Below are 19320 nucleotides of genomic sequence, written 5' to 3' on the forward strand. Positions count from 1 at the left end.
TGTTATTTTGTTGAAACGAATGTTTATAAAATTGTGTATTTTGAAAGATATTTATAGTGGCGGTAAATAAACAAATTTAAGTATTGCGTGTTTTATTATATCTTTGTGACTTCTGATTTCTCATAAACTCTTCTTTACTTGTGACAAACTATATTTCGACTTATGAATTAGATATTGGATTCTAATCACTCCCTGAAGGAGAATTTTACCAACGACCTGACAAAGTAAATAGGTGCAAGTTTAGACTCGTTATAAAATACTGTAATAAATTGATATCCTATCAAACTTATCTTAAATTAAAAAAGGAGGCATATAGGATCGGCGTGGCTACTTTAACTTGGATATCGTAGGCCTACCGTGAGTTCAAAGTATTAAACGTTCAGGCAAGATAATATGTTCACATCCAATATTTCTATAAATCTAGCAAATGAATAAAAAAACGAGAAAGCTCGTATCGTGTTAATTCAATTAAAATTACTCGTATAACTCCTACTCATAATTGCGAGATAGTCCAATCATTCGCATGCCATAGTGGGTTTCCAAGGATCTATATATCACAGAAATAAAACGCAACTGGTATATTATAGTTTAATAAGCTATAGCGCTGAGATCAAGGAATATACAATTAGTGATTACAGTAAAACGATAAATAGTTTTTCACTTATAACTTATCCGACCAAATCTTTTTTATCAAAAAATACATTAATTCTATCCAGTAGTTGAGGATCGTTGACAGTTCTCGCGAGTTGCACGAAGCCCGTTTGGAGAACTGGATAAATTAGGTGAAACCTCTCCAAGGGGAAACTCAGGACCAGTTCCAAATACGCCATCAAAACGTTAAGGAAACAATTCCTTTGTACCTCCATATCCTGAAAAATAAACTTTATTAGCAGTTGAAGGATCCATAAAATCTCTCTATATGAAAACTGTCATAAATATACAGATCATTTCATGTACAAAACAAAGGCCTGAATATTCTATAAACTAAAGTTCTTTAAAAAAATTCAATTCGAATGATCTTAGGTAGGTATAAAATTCATAAACTAGGTACTATACCTTACTAATGCTCATAGCTCTTTGTTGTTCTATTTCCGGTGGGACAGGTTGTGGAGGAAGAATTACTTCAATGTTTTTGTTCTTCTCCAATATGGGGGCATCGTTTATTGTTATATTTACTGTTCTCCCTTTATCAACTTCTGCATCAGAATTAGTCTTAACTTTCTCTGGACTAACATCGGAATAGCGAATAACTTTTTTAGGATCATCTTTGGTAGGACTATCATCATAATTGACATCATCGTTTTCAATACTATCACTCTTCTGTAATTTTGAGAGCTTTTCTGTATCATTTTCACTTTTCGCCTCTTTAAAGTCAGCGAAAGTAAACGGTTTGGGCTTTTCAATATCATCTTGAACATCTTCTTTATTATTAGGTTCTTGTTTTTCAGATTCTTGATAATAGAACTCCTCATAATGATTCGAAGAAGAATCGGAATCTAAGGAACTAACAGAAATGCGTTCTTTAATATTATCCTCTTCAAAATCCGACACATTAATAAGGTGTTTTAAATAACTGCTACATAGAAGTTCCCAGGTCGACTTCAAATCAAAAATCTTCATAACAAATTGATCGTATTCCAGGGTCATGTTTAAGGAGGATGTGTAGTTTTTCAGAATAATTGACAAGTCGTTAGGTTTAAGTTTAAATCTAGCAACACCGTTGAAAAATATATCAGTCAAGGCGATGATTTTTATAAGCCAAGATGAAGATGTCTGCTTGTACAAATTCGCGGCGTAATCCAAATTAGAAACTTTTTGAACCAGAAATTTTAAACCCGGTCTCGAATCAAACTGCATAGCTCTGGTATATGACAACTCCAAACTTTTCAGAAGTAAATCGATATTGTTCTTCGTTAAAATGAATTGGTAATTACAAACGTTGGTACCACTTTTGAGGCTCTCGAGCAAGATCCCATTAATTCCTTGAAACACATCAGAAGACGCCTGGATCAAAACCGTAGCTATTATTTGTATCAGTATTTGATGTGCCAAGAGACCCACTACTAGACCTCTGTTAGGAATTCTCACCGTATATAAATCAGGATTGAGACAATTCATAGCTTCTTGAAGGTAAATCAAAAATATATAACTTCTATCATCAATCAGGATTTGGTTGGAATTTTTCGACGGTTGCTTCAAATTACTTTCGCCTCTCAACTGCTCCGTGAGGAACACTTGTTGGGCCATCGCATGCAGTCTTACATTATCGTTCACGGAACAATCCCTTCGAGCGGCAACTTTGACTATGGCCAAATCTCCGTAAAAACTGTTGGAGTTTTCCTTAAAGGCATAAGTCAGCTGTTTTAATGGACTCAAGCTAACATTACACGCCCTGTGTAAGCTAGTGCAGATAACCTCCCATTGGTTGTCCGTTAGTAGATGACCTGATGTCAATATGATATGTCTTATGCAGGAAGCGCCGAGTCTCGCTATAGGCTCTTGTGCTTGGCCGATACATTCGACTAAGATCAGCATTATTTGCTTCAGGGCAAACGTGATTTCAGGGCTTTCGAAGGGTTCGTGTTTTATGTCGCTTTTCCCGTCCGGTCGTTCAATATTAATTTGCTGTAAATTATGGAGATAAAACACGACTGTGTCGGTGGTCATGCCACAGCACTGTTTGAAGTTGGGCATAATACTGTCCCAGTGAGTGTTCACGTTCGCTATCTGCCGGAGCCAGTTCTGAACTGTCGGTAACAAAAGGTGGTTTATGCAGTGGAGACCGAAATGTGTTCCTGGAACGTCCGCTATATTTCTTAGTAATTTGAACAAAGTTTCCATCGCAGCCGGTTGATTTTTCTTTGAACATACGACGGTCGCTGATATCAAACCCTCGATCAGAACATACCAGACTTTGAGGATATTACTGGGTTTGTCCAGTTTTAATAGGCAGTTATTAGTGGTGTTAGAAGGTGGGAGAGTGGTTGATAGCTTTCTGTAGGAAATGAGTTCTTCGTTACAATTCTCATTGCTGATATATTTCGTGACATCTAGCGACCCGCTAGGTATTATGGGGTCAACTACGGAGAGAGGCAGGTCTCCCTTGATTCTGTTGCCCGTGTTGAAGATGGGGCATTTGGGCATATTGTACATCATTGTTAAAATATCAGCACAATTCTCCAAGTGATAAAGCGCCTCTCTACACATATCGACAATCACTTTTTCAGTCTTCTCCTCGCTCAAGGGTATAAATTTGCTGTTCTTCGAGAACTTCAGGATTAGACTCGGCTTCGGCTGAGTTGGTGTTATTGGTTTCTTTGGTTTAACATCAGTCTGTGGATCTTCATGTAATCCTTTAATGTGACTCAGGAGGCAGAGGATGCAATCCAGCGCTGCATTGGAGAATACTAAAGTGTTGTCAGTGTTTAGGAACACTTTGAATATTTCCAAAATCGCTGAATATTGGTTGGAATTATTAGCCGCTCTCAATGTGTTGAACAGCGGTCTCCATCCAGATCTAATTTCCATTCTGTTTGTTTCCACGAATTCACAGATGCATGAGATTATCTGTTCCTGAAATAGAAGACATTTAATTACTCTGTTACTGAAAATATTTTTTTTTATTATTGTGTAGATTTTACAAAAGTAAAGATATGGTTTTCAGAAATTTTAATTAGCTAACGTTAGAATTGATTTAGAAAATTCGGCATCGCATAATTTTACCCAATTACTAGTCATTATTTAGCGTGATATTGAAAAACACTTTTGAAGAATTAAATTAACGAATATCTAAATTTATAGATTAAAATTTGACCGAAAAGCATTTTAGTATTAAACATTTTATCATTTACATCCACTTAAGTAACATACCTGTATATCATCATCGCACAGTTCCAGACACAGTAGATTTTCAAATGGCTTCAAAAGGGCCTCATTAAAGTGGAAATGAGGTAACTCCACTTGTTGATTCAGTAATGTCGTGGCACAATCGTGAAGGCATTGGATCGCTAGACTTGATATTTGGATGTCTTTGTGACAGGCAGCCTAAAGCAATACGTTAATTTTTTATACTGAAATCGATAGAAACACGTTGTATGCAGACTGGAGAAATATATATGAAATAGATTTATATATATATAAAGTTCCTGTATGTATATATAAATAGATAATTAGCAGCAATATTTAGGATTCATTGAAAATTGACATTAGGAAAAAAGGTTCGGGATCGAAATCTAGGTTATTGCTACCGGCTTGTGTTTATCGTGTTTTAATCTGGTAATATTAAGCGGTCATCAGTGTTCTTGGTAGTAGCTGAATTGGACTTATTTTTAATTAATTTGTATTATTATATATTATTAAAAAATATATACAAAAATAATCCAATATTTTGTGCCTAAAACCATGGTTTAAGTATCTGAATGCTAAGCCATACTAACTTGCATAAAATGCGGCCCAACGACCGTCCATATGGCCATCCGATGGGCCAAAGGCCGTGCCGCCCTCAGACAGCGTAGAGCGACGTCCCCAGCTCGGCATAAGGCACGCGCGGCCTCCCCTGCCCCGTGCCCCACTCGGGTACCGCGACGCCACCAGTTGTTGTTCACTACGTCTTGATCCCATGAACAAAATAGCTGAAACACAATATTAAAATGAAGCAAGTTGTTTGTAATTTGTGTAATCCTTTTACGACTAGTGCTTTGACATTATAATTTTATTTAATTGTATGTCGCTTCCTTAAAATTATTGTACCAATCATAATGACAAAATACATTGATATACATAGCATAATAACACTTATTTTCTCAAGACCTTAAAAAAAGTAAATACATTGGTTAAAAGTATAATAAATTTAGCAAAATTTAATTATAAATTTTTAACCAGTCGATGATGATGCGAAACCAGTCTTTGCAACGCAGCCCGTAGTGTCGGTAGAGTAGTCGTCGCAGCAAGACGCGTATAAAGCGCGTCTGCGGCCGCCGTCAACGCACAACAGACGCGTGCAGCGTTCGAACCGGATATTACGTTTCCACCCTACAAATATAATTTACACCAAAAATACAATTATATCTTATATCTTTAAACGAGCAATTCTTGTATATATATAATTGGAATCTCGGAATCGGCTCCAACGATTTTCATGAAATTTAGTATACAGAGGGTTTCGGGGGCGATAAATCGATTTAGCTAGGAATCATTTCTAGAAAATGTCATTTCATTTGTGTTTTATCAACTTAAATATAGAATTGCTCGTTTAAAGATGTCAGTCAAATGAAAACTTAAATATGAAGATAATTATCTTTATTCGATAATTATATTCATATTTCATAATTTTATTAGTATGTAATTCGTACTTAAATAAAATTTCCAAAAAACACGATTTATAAAAAAAAATATCGAGCTAAGCTCGGTCATCCAGGTCCTTTCTAATAATAGGCCAACAAAATACTTCACGTGAAAATGAATGTAAATAAAAAAAAAATTACTACAAGGACCGAGCAATGTGCGAAAGAGACAAAGAGTACGGGCGTTCTAGAATTGTGCAATCGCTAGTCAGTAGCAATCCTGCCTAGAGAATTCTCGAATATCGTTAATTTTCTACCCGATTCCCTAGCTCGTAACAATACATTGCTATTGGGCAAAACATTATTTTTGTAGAAATTGATTCGGTCTATAATGCTTTACAACGTTTTTTGTTATTTCGTTAAATATTTCCACAGCATGTGATGACAGATTTGTTATTGATTTTTTTTCTCACACATTTTATATTATTGCATTTTTGTTACGTATCCCTTTTTGTATATATAGCCAATATCAGTCAGTGAAGATTCAGCATTTTTGGAAGCATCATGAATCGGGTAGTTTTTGTGTGATAACATTACAAACATACATACAAAAACACAAATTATCTTTATAATATTAGTATAGATACAAAACTGACCTCTTGACGACAAGTCTCAACAATTTTGGCAACGGACATTTCATTGTTCGCATTATTGGTATCGAATATGGGCTGCAAGAAGTTGAATACGTCCACACTGAAACAGACAAAAACATCCTTCAAAAATTTTTTTCATAGATAATAAATTTAATTTTTTTACAGCATCATCATACAAGAAATGCCCAGAAAAACAATGTTTATCAGGCAGGACATGAAACGACAACTTCTAAGAATCTTACCAAGTCTCATCATCTCTTCCATCCAACCCCAATTTGGCATCAGTTTGTAGTATTGACACAGTTTTATTTCTACCAGTTTGCATTGCAACTATCGGTGTCGCGTTATTCCCCTGTTGGCCGAACAAGGAGTGTTCGAAACTTGACACATATTGACAAGCGGCGAAAATGTGCTCCCAACACTCTGGAGCTTTGGACCCAAGTTCGAGACCACCTTAAACAGAAAAACGTGTAATTAGTTTGATTTGTAAGGTTCTATCTATCCTACCTATATATGTATAACACCAAAATTAAATCACTTTATTAACAGGAATTAACTGAAACGAAAATCGTATAGTACATACACGGTTTGAATAACTCTTTAAAAAATTGACGTTACATTTTAATTATACTGCCATAATATATTAATTATTCAACAAATAAAACTTATAGATAAATTAAATGAGCGTTAAAATTCTCAAAAGGCCGGCAACGCAATTGCGAGCCTTTTGGTAATGATATTATGCCAGGGAGAAACCGTGCTCGTCACCACGCGCCATCGAGCACGCTCCCTAAGTGTCCATGTGCGGTATAACTTAACATCTAGTAGGCTTCCTGCCCGTTTACCCCTATTAAAGAAAATATGCTTATATGTACCTGATATTAATATATCCAGTGATAAAGCGTGTGTAGAGAGGATCTTCCCATTAGCGGGCTGAGAAGTGGCAGAGCTGGCCAGAAGCGCAAGGATACTGTTGCATCTATTCTGTAGACTTAAAGTCGTACTGATACGAGCTGCCTGCATTAATGAAAATTGTCGATTAATACAAAATATCAAGCTAACTTTAACTGGTCAACAATATATATCTTGTAACGGATATTTCCCTATGTAGGTAAAGGCTGTAGCAGTTTTCAATTTAATAAAAATCTATTAATATTTGGCTAAAAAAACTTTTTTGTAGGTTTCTTGTAATTGTAGGCAGAATATATATACTATCCGTATAACCTATATATATATATATATATATATATATATGTCTATCGTTCCAAAACTAAATGTTTCTTACGGCAGTTTTTGCCTCGCATCACTAACACAACCTCGTGAATACAGCTGCCTAGTAAAATAACGAACAAAACCAACTAAGGCCTTTAAAGAAAAGTGCGTACCAATTCACACGGCCGGCAACGCACTCCCGAGCCCTCTGTCATTGAGAGTGTCCATCACTCACATACATTTTCTATAATTTTATATTTTTTAAATAAACTATATGAAAATAGTGCATACTGTTTTTTACCTGTGCATACCATGGATAAGTGTATAAGAGTAATGAAGACAGTGTAAAGTGTAAAAAGTCTATAAAAACAAAAGCAAACATTTTTGTTCTTAAAACAAACCTTATGAAGTCCTTCCAAACACTGTATAGTGAGACCCTCCCACGCGATTCTCTTTCTCTTCCCGAACGTGTTGATTTTCTTTGTAATAATTCCGTGTAATTTGTGTTTCTTGTTACATCCAATTAATGGAACACTTAGTACCGTCACCATTGACTCCCAGATACATGTTAAAACCCTGAAGGTATATTACAATTTTAATTTTAAATATTAAATACTTACAAATTTAATTTATGTTTTGTCCAATAACGAATAACGTCTAAGAACCAATATTTATAATTATGGGTTTTTTGCGTTGAATTTAAACATTTTTATACTTTTAAATATATATTTTAAATATATAATTAATAATTAATAATATAATAATAAATAATTTTTCATAACTGTATATTGTCTATGGTCAGGTTAACTAAAAATTTTAAAACGAAACTAATTCACAAATACAATTTCTTAACCCCTTCAATAAGGCAACTGTTAATTTATTTTTAACCAACTTCAAAAGAAGATATTATATTCGATGTATAATTTTGACAAGTATGTATAATTATTACATAATCATAAAGAACAAACATACCGTCTGGCCCACCGCAAACTAGCCTGGAGTTGTGGAGAGTCGTTGGAGTTATGATATACCATTGAGACCTCTTTCAACCTTTGCCAGTCTGACATCACGGGATTCGAATCCAGTCCACCCAGATCTAAATTATTTATTATTATTAGTTTTTGTATAGGGTACGGGCAAACGATCCTATGGGATCATTGCGATGACTATTTTTCAACAAGATTTTGCTCCTCATCAGATCATCGCGGCTCGACTACTCTATAGTAGTTGTGTCATGTGATCGGCGGATAAAATTATATTTTTTTTAATAAATTAATGCTTACTTACAAGTTATTATTTCCATAATTAGCGTTTTTTTTTACACATTACTTTTCATACTTTCTAATGTAACAAATATTTATTGTATTAAATAAAAATTCAAAGTCTTTTGTATAAATAATGTAATGTACAAATTGTATGCGATATACTTTTTAAACATCCTTAATATAGTTATATAATAATTGTTTATTACTATGTCACGATAAGACTTGGAATACATTTTAATTTCCTTTGTGTTTGTTCTGTTTCCCTATAAGTTCCTATTACATTCAATCTATTAATATAATTTTTTTTAAGTACCAATGTATCAGTGTGCCGAGCGTTGGCAAGCTAATGTAAATAAATAATAAGTAATAAATTCTTAATTTACTTTAATTTGTAATAAATTAATAAAAATAATAAATCACAACGTACCAGATAATAAATGTATTAGAGGATGATCCGAAGTCTGTACATCCTTCAACAGATCCGTAGCGACAACTTGCTGGTAAAGCTCCCGAAGCCAAGTAGCAGATAGGTATACCAGAACTCCACTACCTTGAACATCTTCTACGAATTCGTCCTCAGTTAGCGGAAGAGGAATTTTCTGTTAACAAAGTAATGCTTACTTAAAACATGTTAAGTTTGGTATCTATATATTTTGCTTTTTTTATATCAATATAAAAAATGTATTTAATAAAAATGATACTTAAGATTAGTTAAGCCTTGTTCATTGTTTATGTGTTTTTTTTATTTCGTAATCCTACAGCTAACATTAATTATATATACTGAAGACATAGCCAAAATGGAATACATAATATATATACAATAAGGTTCATACATTTCTATAAGAATAATTTAATACATTTAACAAGTTCAGCTTTATTGTGTGATGGTGTGAAAGTGAGGGTTTGTATGGGAGGGTGTGTGTGTTAATGATACAGGTGATTTAGCGCTTTCTATAATCTTAATACTCCTTCTAAGCATATTCTGTGATAGATTTAACAAGTCAAGGATTAAATCGTGGTTGCTGTATGTCCAGTGTAGTCATATTCTACTATCATTACGAAATGATTCAGTTCTCAGGTTCAATAGTCATATTTTTTAATAAAAAAGAAATATTTTTTTTATACAAATATAATATTTCTATCAATTTTAAAATAAAATATTGACTAGATAGAAAAAAACACTTACACTGATATCAGCATAGTACTTGCTCCTTTTCTGCTTGAGGGTAAGCAGCAAAGCTGCATACGTGGCAAGGTAGACGCCGTCCGCATTCATAATACAGGCCGTGGCGGGAGGTTGAGCGGCGTTATGTTGGCAACACTTTGATGCGAACTCTTGCATTGCTTCGTCTACCTGTTTATAGAAAAAAAACGAGTTTCGCTCCATCTATATATATATATATATATATATATATATATATGTATGTTATGTACATATAATTATTTTCTACAAATATTTAAATGTATTTCATGTTTAAATTGGTAAAAACTATTGACTGAAATATATATATTTCATTTACTATAGCTATAAGAGAAAGAGAGAAAGAAAATGTGCGCGCGCTTTGCTGCTCTTGCTGATATCCCCCACTTAACTTCCGTTCGCCTTGCCCGATCACACTTTTCGTAACGCTTACGTCACGCGTTCGCCAGCTTACTCCTAAGAAGATTCACTTCAAAAATATGAAAAGGGTTATGTATAGTTACGGCGATGGATGAAAATAAGGAAATTTATTATCTGACGAGGGTAACGATGACTAATCTTAAAAATTATCATTAATTTATAATTATCAAAGGATTCTTTTGGCGCGTTAGGGAGATGTATGATGATGATTTTTTCTATTGTTAGTGTAGTTTTTTCTACGAACACAAAAAAACAAAGTAACATTAAAAACAATAAATTATCCATACTTCAATACACGTCCTTAGAGTGACCAGTTTAGGGAGAAGGGAATTCTGCAGCGTTTTCACGAATTGCCTTGCGTTGTGGCGCTCTAAGTCGACGTTGCATTCCGTTATTGTGCATCTGAAAATAATCAACAATTCTTTAATTCTTCGAAATGAAACAAATTGGATAACAAAAAATTTGCACATGTTGTAGACTATAAAAAGAAGGGAATATTTAAAAAATAATCTGCAAAATTTTGAAAATCAGTTTTATTTAAACTTAAAACTTTTAAAATTAAACTTGGAAATAGGAAAAATTATTTTTTCTCAATGTTCTAATAACCGACCAATTCGTGTAGCTTTGACACGTAGTTGTATATTTTAAAATCATTTCACATATCTGCCTAGTTTCGGGATCATCACAAGGTCCGGAAAAATAGTTTTTAGATTTATTTTTAAAGTCGAGCTATGACTTGAAACTGACAAAGAAATAAAATTAAAAAAAAAATCGATCTATCTATCCACGTCTGGCGTAGTCAAGAGGAGAGATAAAACAACTTACCGCCCAAGGTTTAAAGTCTTCGGCACAGCTTTAGTTTCGCTAAAGTTATTTTCTTTATAAGTTGGGTTACTGGCTCTACTCGGTAGAAACACGTTATCGGCGTCCGAGTCCACTTCGGCCTCACTTCCCGAACTTAAGTTTTCTGGACCGGATGTGTCTGAAATTTTAAAGATACATAATTAATGATATCATGGCGGATGATTTACATTCTATTCTAGGCGAAAGATAAAGCGCAAATGTGCGCAGACGCATCTACTGTTTTATAGCTATCAATGGGTATTCTAGAAGGTAGAATTAAATATAACCTTGTATTGGTATTTTTTGCCAAATTTTTATATATATATATATATATTCAGACATAAATTAACACATACATTTATTAGTTTTCAGATTTAAAAATCAATGTACCTGAAGAATCATTGTCCTTTGTTTCATTGCTTTGGAGGACAGCAACCACGTCTCTGAAATTTAATTTATTAATAACTCATAAAATCATTACTATCCAAAATCGAAAGCGTTTAACATTTAACTCGAAGGTTCTGATCTGAAATAAATCCCAAATCAATTGAAAAAGTAGTAGAGCTTACAGCTTTTTTTTATAGAACAGGGGGCAAACGGGCAGGATGCTCACCTGATGTTTAGTGATACCGCCGCCCATGGACACACTCAATGCCAGAGGGCTCGCGAGTGCGTTGCCGGCCTTTTAAGAATTGGACGCTCTAATATAAAACTTAGTCTAAAGATACCATAGCTGTTACCATACTTACCAAGGTTTCCTATTGTGATGTTAATAGGTATTGTTTTGAAACTTATAATAGACTCCCACAAAATATAAAAAGTGCAGGCAGCCTAGCAATATTTAAATTAATATTAAAATACCATCTATTGAGTGATCCCAATCTACGGAAATGAAAGTTCATCCAAGTTCTACCAAGTTTTTTTTTAAATGTAACGTTAGCATATAAGTGTTCTCAAGTAAGTGAGTAATGTCTATTATGAGAATATAAAAAAATGTCTTTAAAGCTAACTTATAAAGACAATTAAATAAATGAAATATGGCTGTGTTTAATACTAAACAAGGAAGTGGATTTTCCAACAGACAAGATGCCGTCAGAAATATGCCCCATGCCCCAGATTGGAAGTGAAACCAATAAATAATGGGGCCAAATACATACCTATACGGGCTCGGTAGTCTCGCCAACGTCTGATAAGTGAGTGGTCCAGTATAATCAGCTTCGTGTAACTTGGGCCAGTGATCCAATATCAAACTGGCCGTTTCTGGTGTTATATAATCCGTTGGCGTGGTACACAATTTTTCCAAGGCATCCAACAGAGATACCACGCATTCGACCGCCGCTGCTACTACTTCCGGACTACCACTGCGACCGCATTCTTCTATGCCATCCATTATTCTTTAAAATAAATTTGCTAAATGTAACTTTAGGTATAGTGTTTTGTCCTAGCACTTAATGTGAAATAGCATCAGAAATTGTTTTAGTCAAGCAAATTATAAACACGTGTGTAAATCTTAATCTTGAGTGTTTTGTGAAATTCGTGTTGTCTATGGTATTGGACACTGCTCTTGTCAAATAGAATTGACATCAGTCAATTACCACAATACATAACGGAACGTAATTTAAAAAAATTAATTGTCTATTAAAGCAAAAAATATTTTTACAAAGATTTAATATTCAGAATTTCACTTACAATCTTACAATAGCCATATCATCACTATGTTTATCGTCCCTTTTTATCAAAACCAGCTGAGTCAATCTCTTGGGATGCTGCAACAGTTCACGAACGCTCCGCAGTGGTTCAACGCGATGTTGTATTGGCGGATAAAGCAGCATTCTGTGGTAAAGTGCTTCGAGAACTGGCCGTAGATTTGATGTGGAGCCGACAAGCCTTACTAGCTGGTTCGCTATACTGTAATTAAAACTTTATTTGAAATTTTAGACCAATAAACCAAAGCGATTACAAGTAATGCACTGGGTTGTCTTAAAACAAGCGACTTATTTGTACCAAAACTAGAATATAAATGTGTGCCAAGAAGTATGATTTCTATGAAATACGTCAATAAATAAAATAACTAAATACAATATACTTGAAATTTGACTTTTTTAAATATAATAGGGGGTAAACGAGCTTGCGGGTCGCCCAAAAATGCAGTCATCGCAGCTCATAGACACCCATTTTGTGGGAGTTGAATTATTGGAGGTCGTATCTCTCAGGGAATCGGGGAAAAGGGGGGAAGTCGATTTCACAGTTCGCTAAAACCTAACCTGACTAAACCTGTTTCAGAAACAATTTACATAATACATTCAACATCTACTTGTTAATTAAAACAATATAATTTGTAAAAAAATAACATAACTTCCCTATTTTTAATGTCGGTTCGAGCGCCTCCAAATGATAAACATACAAACATAATCCTCCAAAACCCAAGCAGAAAAAACTTCATAAATATCTTTTACCTGTAAATAGCCTTCGCCTGTTTGCTGTTGAAGCTAGGAGCGCAAACCAAGGCGCCAGAACCTCGTCCTGAGTCATCCACTAAGGATCCTTCGTGTTCTCTGAAAATTTTATATTCTATTAAAAAATGAATATTTAATGTAAGTTCTTAAACTTTTAACTTTCAAATTGCAGGGTTCCGTACGGCATAAATTGTTTTCAAATTTAAATTATTTATTTATACCTTCACGCCTTTTTCCAAAGGGGTAGACAAAGAACACAGTTCTCCACTTGCTACGATCCTGACATACCTGTCGCTGCATTGAGATTCATGACTACCTGACCTGCATGGTCGGTTATGGCTACTCTTAACTAGTATCTCTTAAACCTCCTGCATGCGACTTCACCATGGATCTATATCACACCCGAAATCTACGTGGCCAAAATACCTCCGCATTCCATTTCATATCCTCATAATTACGACCTCTTTTCACCCATATTTACAGACATACAGACAAATAATACATAGCATTTATCACTAACGAAACACACAAAATAAATATGCAAGGATAAAAAGGGAATCAGGTACATTTTAAGTGTGTTATGTGTTTGTGCGTTTTATTATCCCAATCACAAAATGTTACATTGCACATACTTCTTATCCCTCTAATTTTCACGGCATTTATTCTCTACTTATAAACTCCCATCTCTACTTCTCTGCTACACCTGCAAATCGAGTCTCGCATTTCTTGGCTACACATTTGGCTCATACTTTCGAAGTAAACATATTTACAAAAACTTATCCACTTGTTCCACTTTTTCTCCATCTTAATATTATAAATGTAACATTGTTACCTGGATTTAATATTTTTGTCCACTCGTGGAGTTCCCAAGAAAGAGATGAGTGACGGACAGAACTTTTGCCAAAGGAATGTCGTGAAATGGGAGTTGCCACTCACACGCTCCGATAAACTGGACATTAATGTGAGCAGGCAATCCAGGAAGAACAGCGCAAGTGGATTCTGTTTCGGAACCCTGGAAATATTTTTATTTTATTACAATATTTAAAATCTGATGAAGAGCATGATGTAATCATTAATATTTTCTATAAAAATTGAGTTATTCCCAATTCTTCTGGTCCGTCTTACGCCCTTGAGTTGAGAACTAGCAGTAATCGTTGATTTAGAAGCATTGATTGGTTTCTTTTTTAATTAGCGAATCCTGCCTGTCTTTACATATGGAGACATTAATGCAACGCTCGGCGGAAAGCCTGGGAGACGCGCAGAGGGCAATGGAGCTTACGATCTCCTTTCGCGACGAACGTAACTGAGGCATTAAAGGGCTGTCATAACATCTATGTGGCGCTGGGGAAGACAAGTGCGCATAGACAAGAATCGATGGATCCGCGCAACCGTCCATTGACTAGTTGGACTGACGATATCGGATGCAGAGAGGCCAGTGCAGGGTATACTGGTGGAAGATGAAGGCCTACGTCAAGAAATGGACCAAAGAGGCTGATGGTAATTATGAAAATAATCTTAATAAGTGTACTTTAAATAGGTTAATTACCTAAGTTTGGTTGTTTTTCATTAATTTTGTACCATAAATGTATGTTTGACCTTTGTCTTTGACATACAAATAAAAATTATTATTATTACAGAGATTCATTTGTTAGACTTGTTGTAATAATCAATTATTAATTTACGATAGTTTTAACCATTCATATGCAAAAGAGTTGCTGTTGAGTTATAGAATGATCGTGGAAGCTTCTGTATTTAGTGGGCTAATTTTTTAAAGAAATTTCTAGAATCATTGACTTACATTTGAGTTTCACTAAGTCGGCTGCACAAGTACTGTATGACAGGTATGACCTCGCTGTAGCAGCCTACAGCTACTAAATGATTCTGGCCCACTGGAGACCCCTCCGACAGAAGCTCTTGACATTCTTCATCTAAGAAATGCCACCTTATGTATTACTTAAACACTTAATTTAAAAAAAATATAAAAACAATTAAAAATGTATTTTTGGTTTATATATTAATTCATGTAAAAACGAATATATAATTACCAAGTTGAGCACAATAGGCCCTTAGGACTTGAGCGGCAGCGGCACGTGCAGCGGCGGCGACGTGTGGCGCCGTACTGGCTGCTTCTGCGCATCGACCACACGCCCATACGCTCAAACGCCCGTTCAGGGTACGCCGGGGGGATAACGCCATTGATAGGTACATGCGGAATATTTGTACCTAGACATAAATATTTAAATTCGAAACACAAGCATATTTGGTTCTTGTGGTGAAAGCTGGAATCAATATTTAATGATAAACATTACTAGCTGATCACTAAAATCATGTAGTCAGTTGGCCAGAAATCCTTTGTTGCTGACGGTTTTTTAAAGTAAAGTAATATTCTTTATTAAATAATTTCACAGATACTAAATTTTTTTTTTTCAAATGTAAGCTTTTCAATTAAGTATTTAAATAATTAATTAGAATTAAAAATCAAACAATTGCCTTACCTGTGTATCTGGTAACTGGTACATAACGGAAGAGGTTGCACAAAGCAGTTGAGATGGGGTCCATAGCGAATCATCCTCAGGTTCGATGCCACGGTGAAAACGATCATCACGAAGTATTTTCTGTAAGTTATGATATTGATAAAAGCACTAAGATTATATTAAGCCCTTATATAGGGCTGAACCCAGATGCAATTAATGAAAACACAGTAAGAAAATCTAGCATATCTAAGGTCCATATTCTAAACCGTCAATCAAACTTAAATATGTCTACTACTACTATCATATTGTAAAGAACAGCATATAAATTTAAAACATGGAAGAATAGCAAACACCCACCATAAATAAATGGGATGTGTCATGATGGGATGTGGCACATCAGTGCTAATTTATGTTATAATTTTTTATCAAAATAGTATGTTATCATTATCTACTTCGGAAGCATATTAAACGCACATAGCTCACATGAATTATTCATTTTTAATGTTTAATTTAGTGAAGCGGATTCCATATAATTATTGTTTTTTAGCCAGCCTCATTTCATTCTATAAAATTACAATAACAAACGCATTTTAAGGAATTTGATTTTTTTATGCAATTCCATGTTAAATGATGTCTCAATGATTATTATTATTCATTAGACACATTGCCTTTTGTAACCTTAATTTGATAATCAACATAAACATCAGATGAGCCTCCTGCCCGTTTGCCCCCTGTTCTATAAAAAAATAAAAAAAAACCTATTAAACATTATTATTTTACACAAAATTACTGTTATTTTAATATTTGTAGAGCAAGTACTATTTTTATTTTATATAGATAATTTTCTAATAATTTCATAACACAACACAATTAACCTACCTTAAATTTGAGTTTTCTTACTTCACTAAAATCTAGCCTAAAACTTTACATATTGTCTAAAAAATTAAAGAGAAGTATAGTAGAATAGTGTCTGTTTAGTTCTCGGTCTTGTTGGTTAGGGGAATATGATTTGTTTATTACACTAAAATAGTTTTAACACATTGGACCAGGTTAGTTTTTAGTTTCTCATATGTATTTCTCGCAAGTACATTAAAGTATTTGATTCTTGTGAAATGAACTGTAATTAAACATATATTCCTCAATATGTTATGTTAAATAAATTTTGTATCATTTAAAGTTTTATTTACCTTCCTTTGCAAGCCCTGAACTTATTAACAGTTAAGAATTTCAGAGAAGACTATTGAGGCTTTAATTAGTCATAAATAAAGTTTATTATTTTTACCTGTTTATTTCAATATTTGCCAGTAAACATTTTTTTATTGTTTTAGTAAACAGACCATACTACATTATTTTAATGAGACAAAATCTAACACGGCTAATACACAAATTTACATACATGAAAACCCTGGAGAGCGAATGTTACAAGCCGGGGGCGCTTGGTCTCTAGCGCGAGCTGCAATGGCTGCAAGCACGCGCGCCTGCACTCGTATGAGGGCCGTCGGCCGCTCACGTCTTGTGCACAAATTAACTCTAAACAAGAAAAATATTTAATTACCACCAACATAGCATGAAATATAAACTATAGAAAACCTATAAATACTACAAAAATTAAAGGCTTCACTAATTCACCTACTGAATGATTTAAACAATCAATGAGTGATAATTATTAAAGACCAGGGTATTTTTAATCATTATACATTTACATAAATGGCTAGTGTGTTGTGTGGTGGACTTCAAAAAAAGAGGAGATACAAAATACAAGTTACAAAAAATATTTTAGTTAATGTTTCTTATTAGGAAACTATTATTTATATACTGTTATGATGTACCACAATTTATAAATATTCTCTATTATTTATTGAAGACCTACCTGAAATCTTTAGCATTTTTTGTACCAATAGAAGAATTATATAGACAAATAATATTAGAGGGTCTCTTACCTAAGGCTTCCTGACATGATTTTTTGAGAGAATTTAACTTGGGTCCACTAGCTTCTTTAAAAATATCTTGGAGCAGTTCTTCCATTTCAAACCAACACAAACATGTTGCTTGCTTTCTGTGTCACCACTAAAACAGATTACATTTAAAAACTATTTTTTTTCTAATAAGCATATGACGATAACGGCTTGAGTGCTATCAGAATATTTTATCGAGTGGGTTGAATACCGCCTATCGGCAAACACGTATTATTGAGCATGCTCAGAGAGAAAAATCAATAAATTGACATCATGTTCGCCAGTACTACGTACAGGTACGTACTTTTCTCTTTGTTTTATGCTTATCAACAGGTGGCTTCCAACTTGAAAGTTTAAGAATTTATAAAAAAGTGTTCAAAAGATTTCGAAGAATATTTTTAATTACGAATAATTATTATAAAGTTTAAAAAAAATAACGAGATGTAAGGCGGTCCGTACTTACAAGTGAAGTATTAAATAAATATCGTACACTGCAAAGAAATACTTTTTCTGGAGGGGATAAAATTCAAAACGTTTTATAAGAACCAGGATCTCATATCTTATTCAGATTTCGGTAAAGGAATTACATTTTACAATTTTCGCGCGATAGAGGGTCTCAATGATCTCTGGAGTTTAGAGTTTAACATTGTAAAGTCAGCTGTCAGATACGACGATACAGTTGACACTTCGGTCACAGCGGTCAGCTGCCATTTTAGCTGACACTGCCGTCGCGTCGCCGTGCCGTCCCGACCGGTTTTTGACGGAACTTTTAGATTGAAACAATCAGTATACTTTTGTTTCATATTGGTTTTAAGTGGTTAGGGTGGTGGTGAGGCTTGTGGTTTAAATATTTTATAATTTTATTTTTAAATTTTATTATATAATTATGGAATTCCTATAAATACTAAAAAAATATAGATAGTAAAATCCATATTATAAAAAAAAACAATTCGTTATGCCAATTTTAATCTCTTATAAACTTATTTTTTTTCTAAAATCGACAACGAATATAAAAAGGTCGTAAGTTGCAATTTTAGTTCATAAAATGTATTTATTTATTGCAATAATTATATAAACTAACCAATGAAAGATCATTGTGATATATTTTTTACGTTTCGTAATTTTACGTATGGGATTTTCATGACATCCAATGATAAACGTAAACGTCTTTAATATTATAATATTTTCTTAATTATTTGAGTTACATTGAATAACTGAGTTTCCTGATTTTGAACAAATACAATGTCAATAAATTTATTTTATATACTATAGACCAGTGATTCCCTATGTGGTCTATATCGACCTCTAGGGGTCTATGGCAATCTGCAAGGGGTCTACGTCTGCGAAAAAAAATTTGGAAATCCATCAAATGGAACCCCAAATTTTTACACGGTCGTGGATCTCAACACACACACTGATAGTACATGTTTACTTTCATCATACTATCTCATAATATCAAAACATAAACATTATTAATTATAAAAGTACCTATGAATTACAAAATATTATATATGTTTATAAATTGTGTAAATGTTGATAATTTATTATTAAAGCATCAG

General features: G+C 33.9%; 1 protein-coding gene across 1 annotated transcript; it reads right to left on the reverse strand.

The window, feature by feature from the left end:
- Nucleotides 1-574: 574 nt before the first annotated feature.
- Nucleotides 575-18405, reverse strand: LOC110998555 (brefeldin A-inhibited guanine nucleotide-exchange protein 3). Its single transcript, XM_022267254.2, has 25 exons — nt 18225-18405; nt 17747-17873; nt 17203-17336; nt 15828-15947; nt 15378-15555; nt 15131-15260; nt 14165-14344; nt 13333-13431; nt 12566-12784; nt 12034-12270; nt 11267-11319; nt 10859-11015; nt 10321-10435; nt 9599-9766; nt 8840-9011; nt 8120-8243; nt 7549-7723; nt 6811-6952; nt 6178-6388; nt 5939-6035; nt 4879-5031; nt 4437-4631; nt 3871-4044; nt 1057-3573; nt 575-869 (listed from the first exon to the last, which is right to left on the reverse strand). Exons 2-25 carry the CDS (start codon nt 17829-17831, stop codon nt 669-671), a joined length of 6036 nt encoding a protein of 2011 aa, XP_022122946.2. The 5' UTR covers nt 17832-17873; nt 18225-18405; the 3' UTR covers nt 575-668.
- Between the last annotated feature and the right edge of the window lie 915 nt (nt 18406-19320).

This window comes from Pieris rapae, chromosome 2 (assembly GCF_905147795.1).
Source record: "Pieris rapae chromosome 2, ilPieRapa1.1, whole genome shotgun sequence".
Classification (NCBI taxonomy): Eukaryota; Metazoa; Arthropoda; class Insecta; order Lepidoptera; family Pieridae; genus Pieris; species Pieris rapae.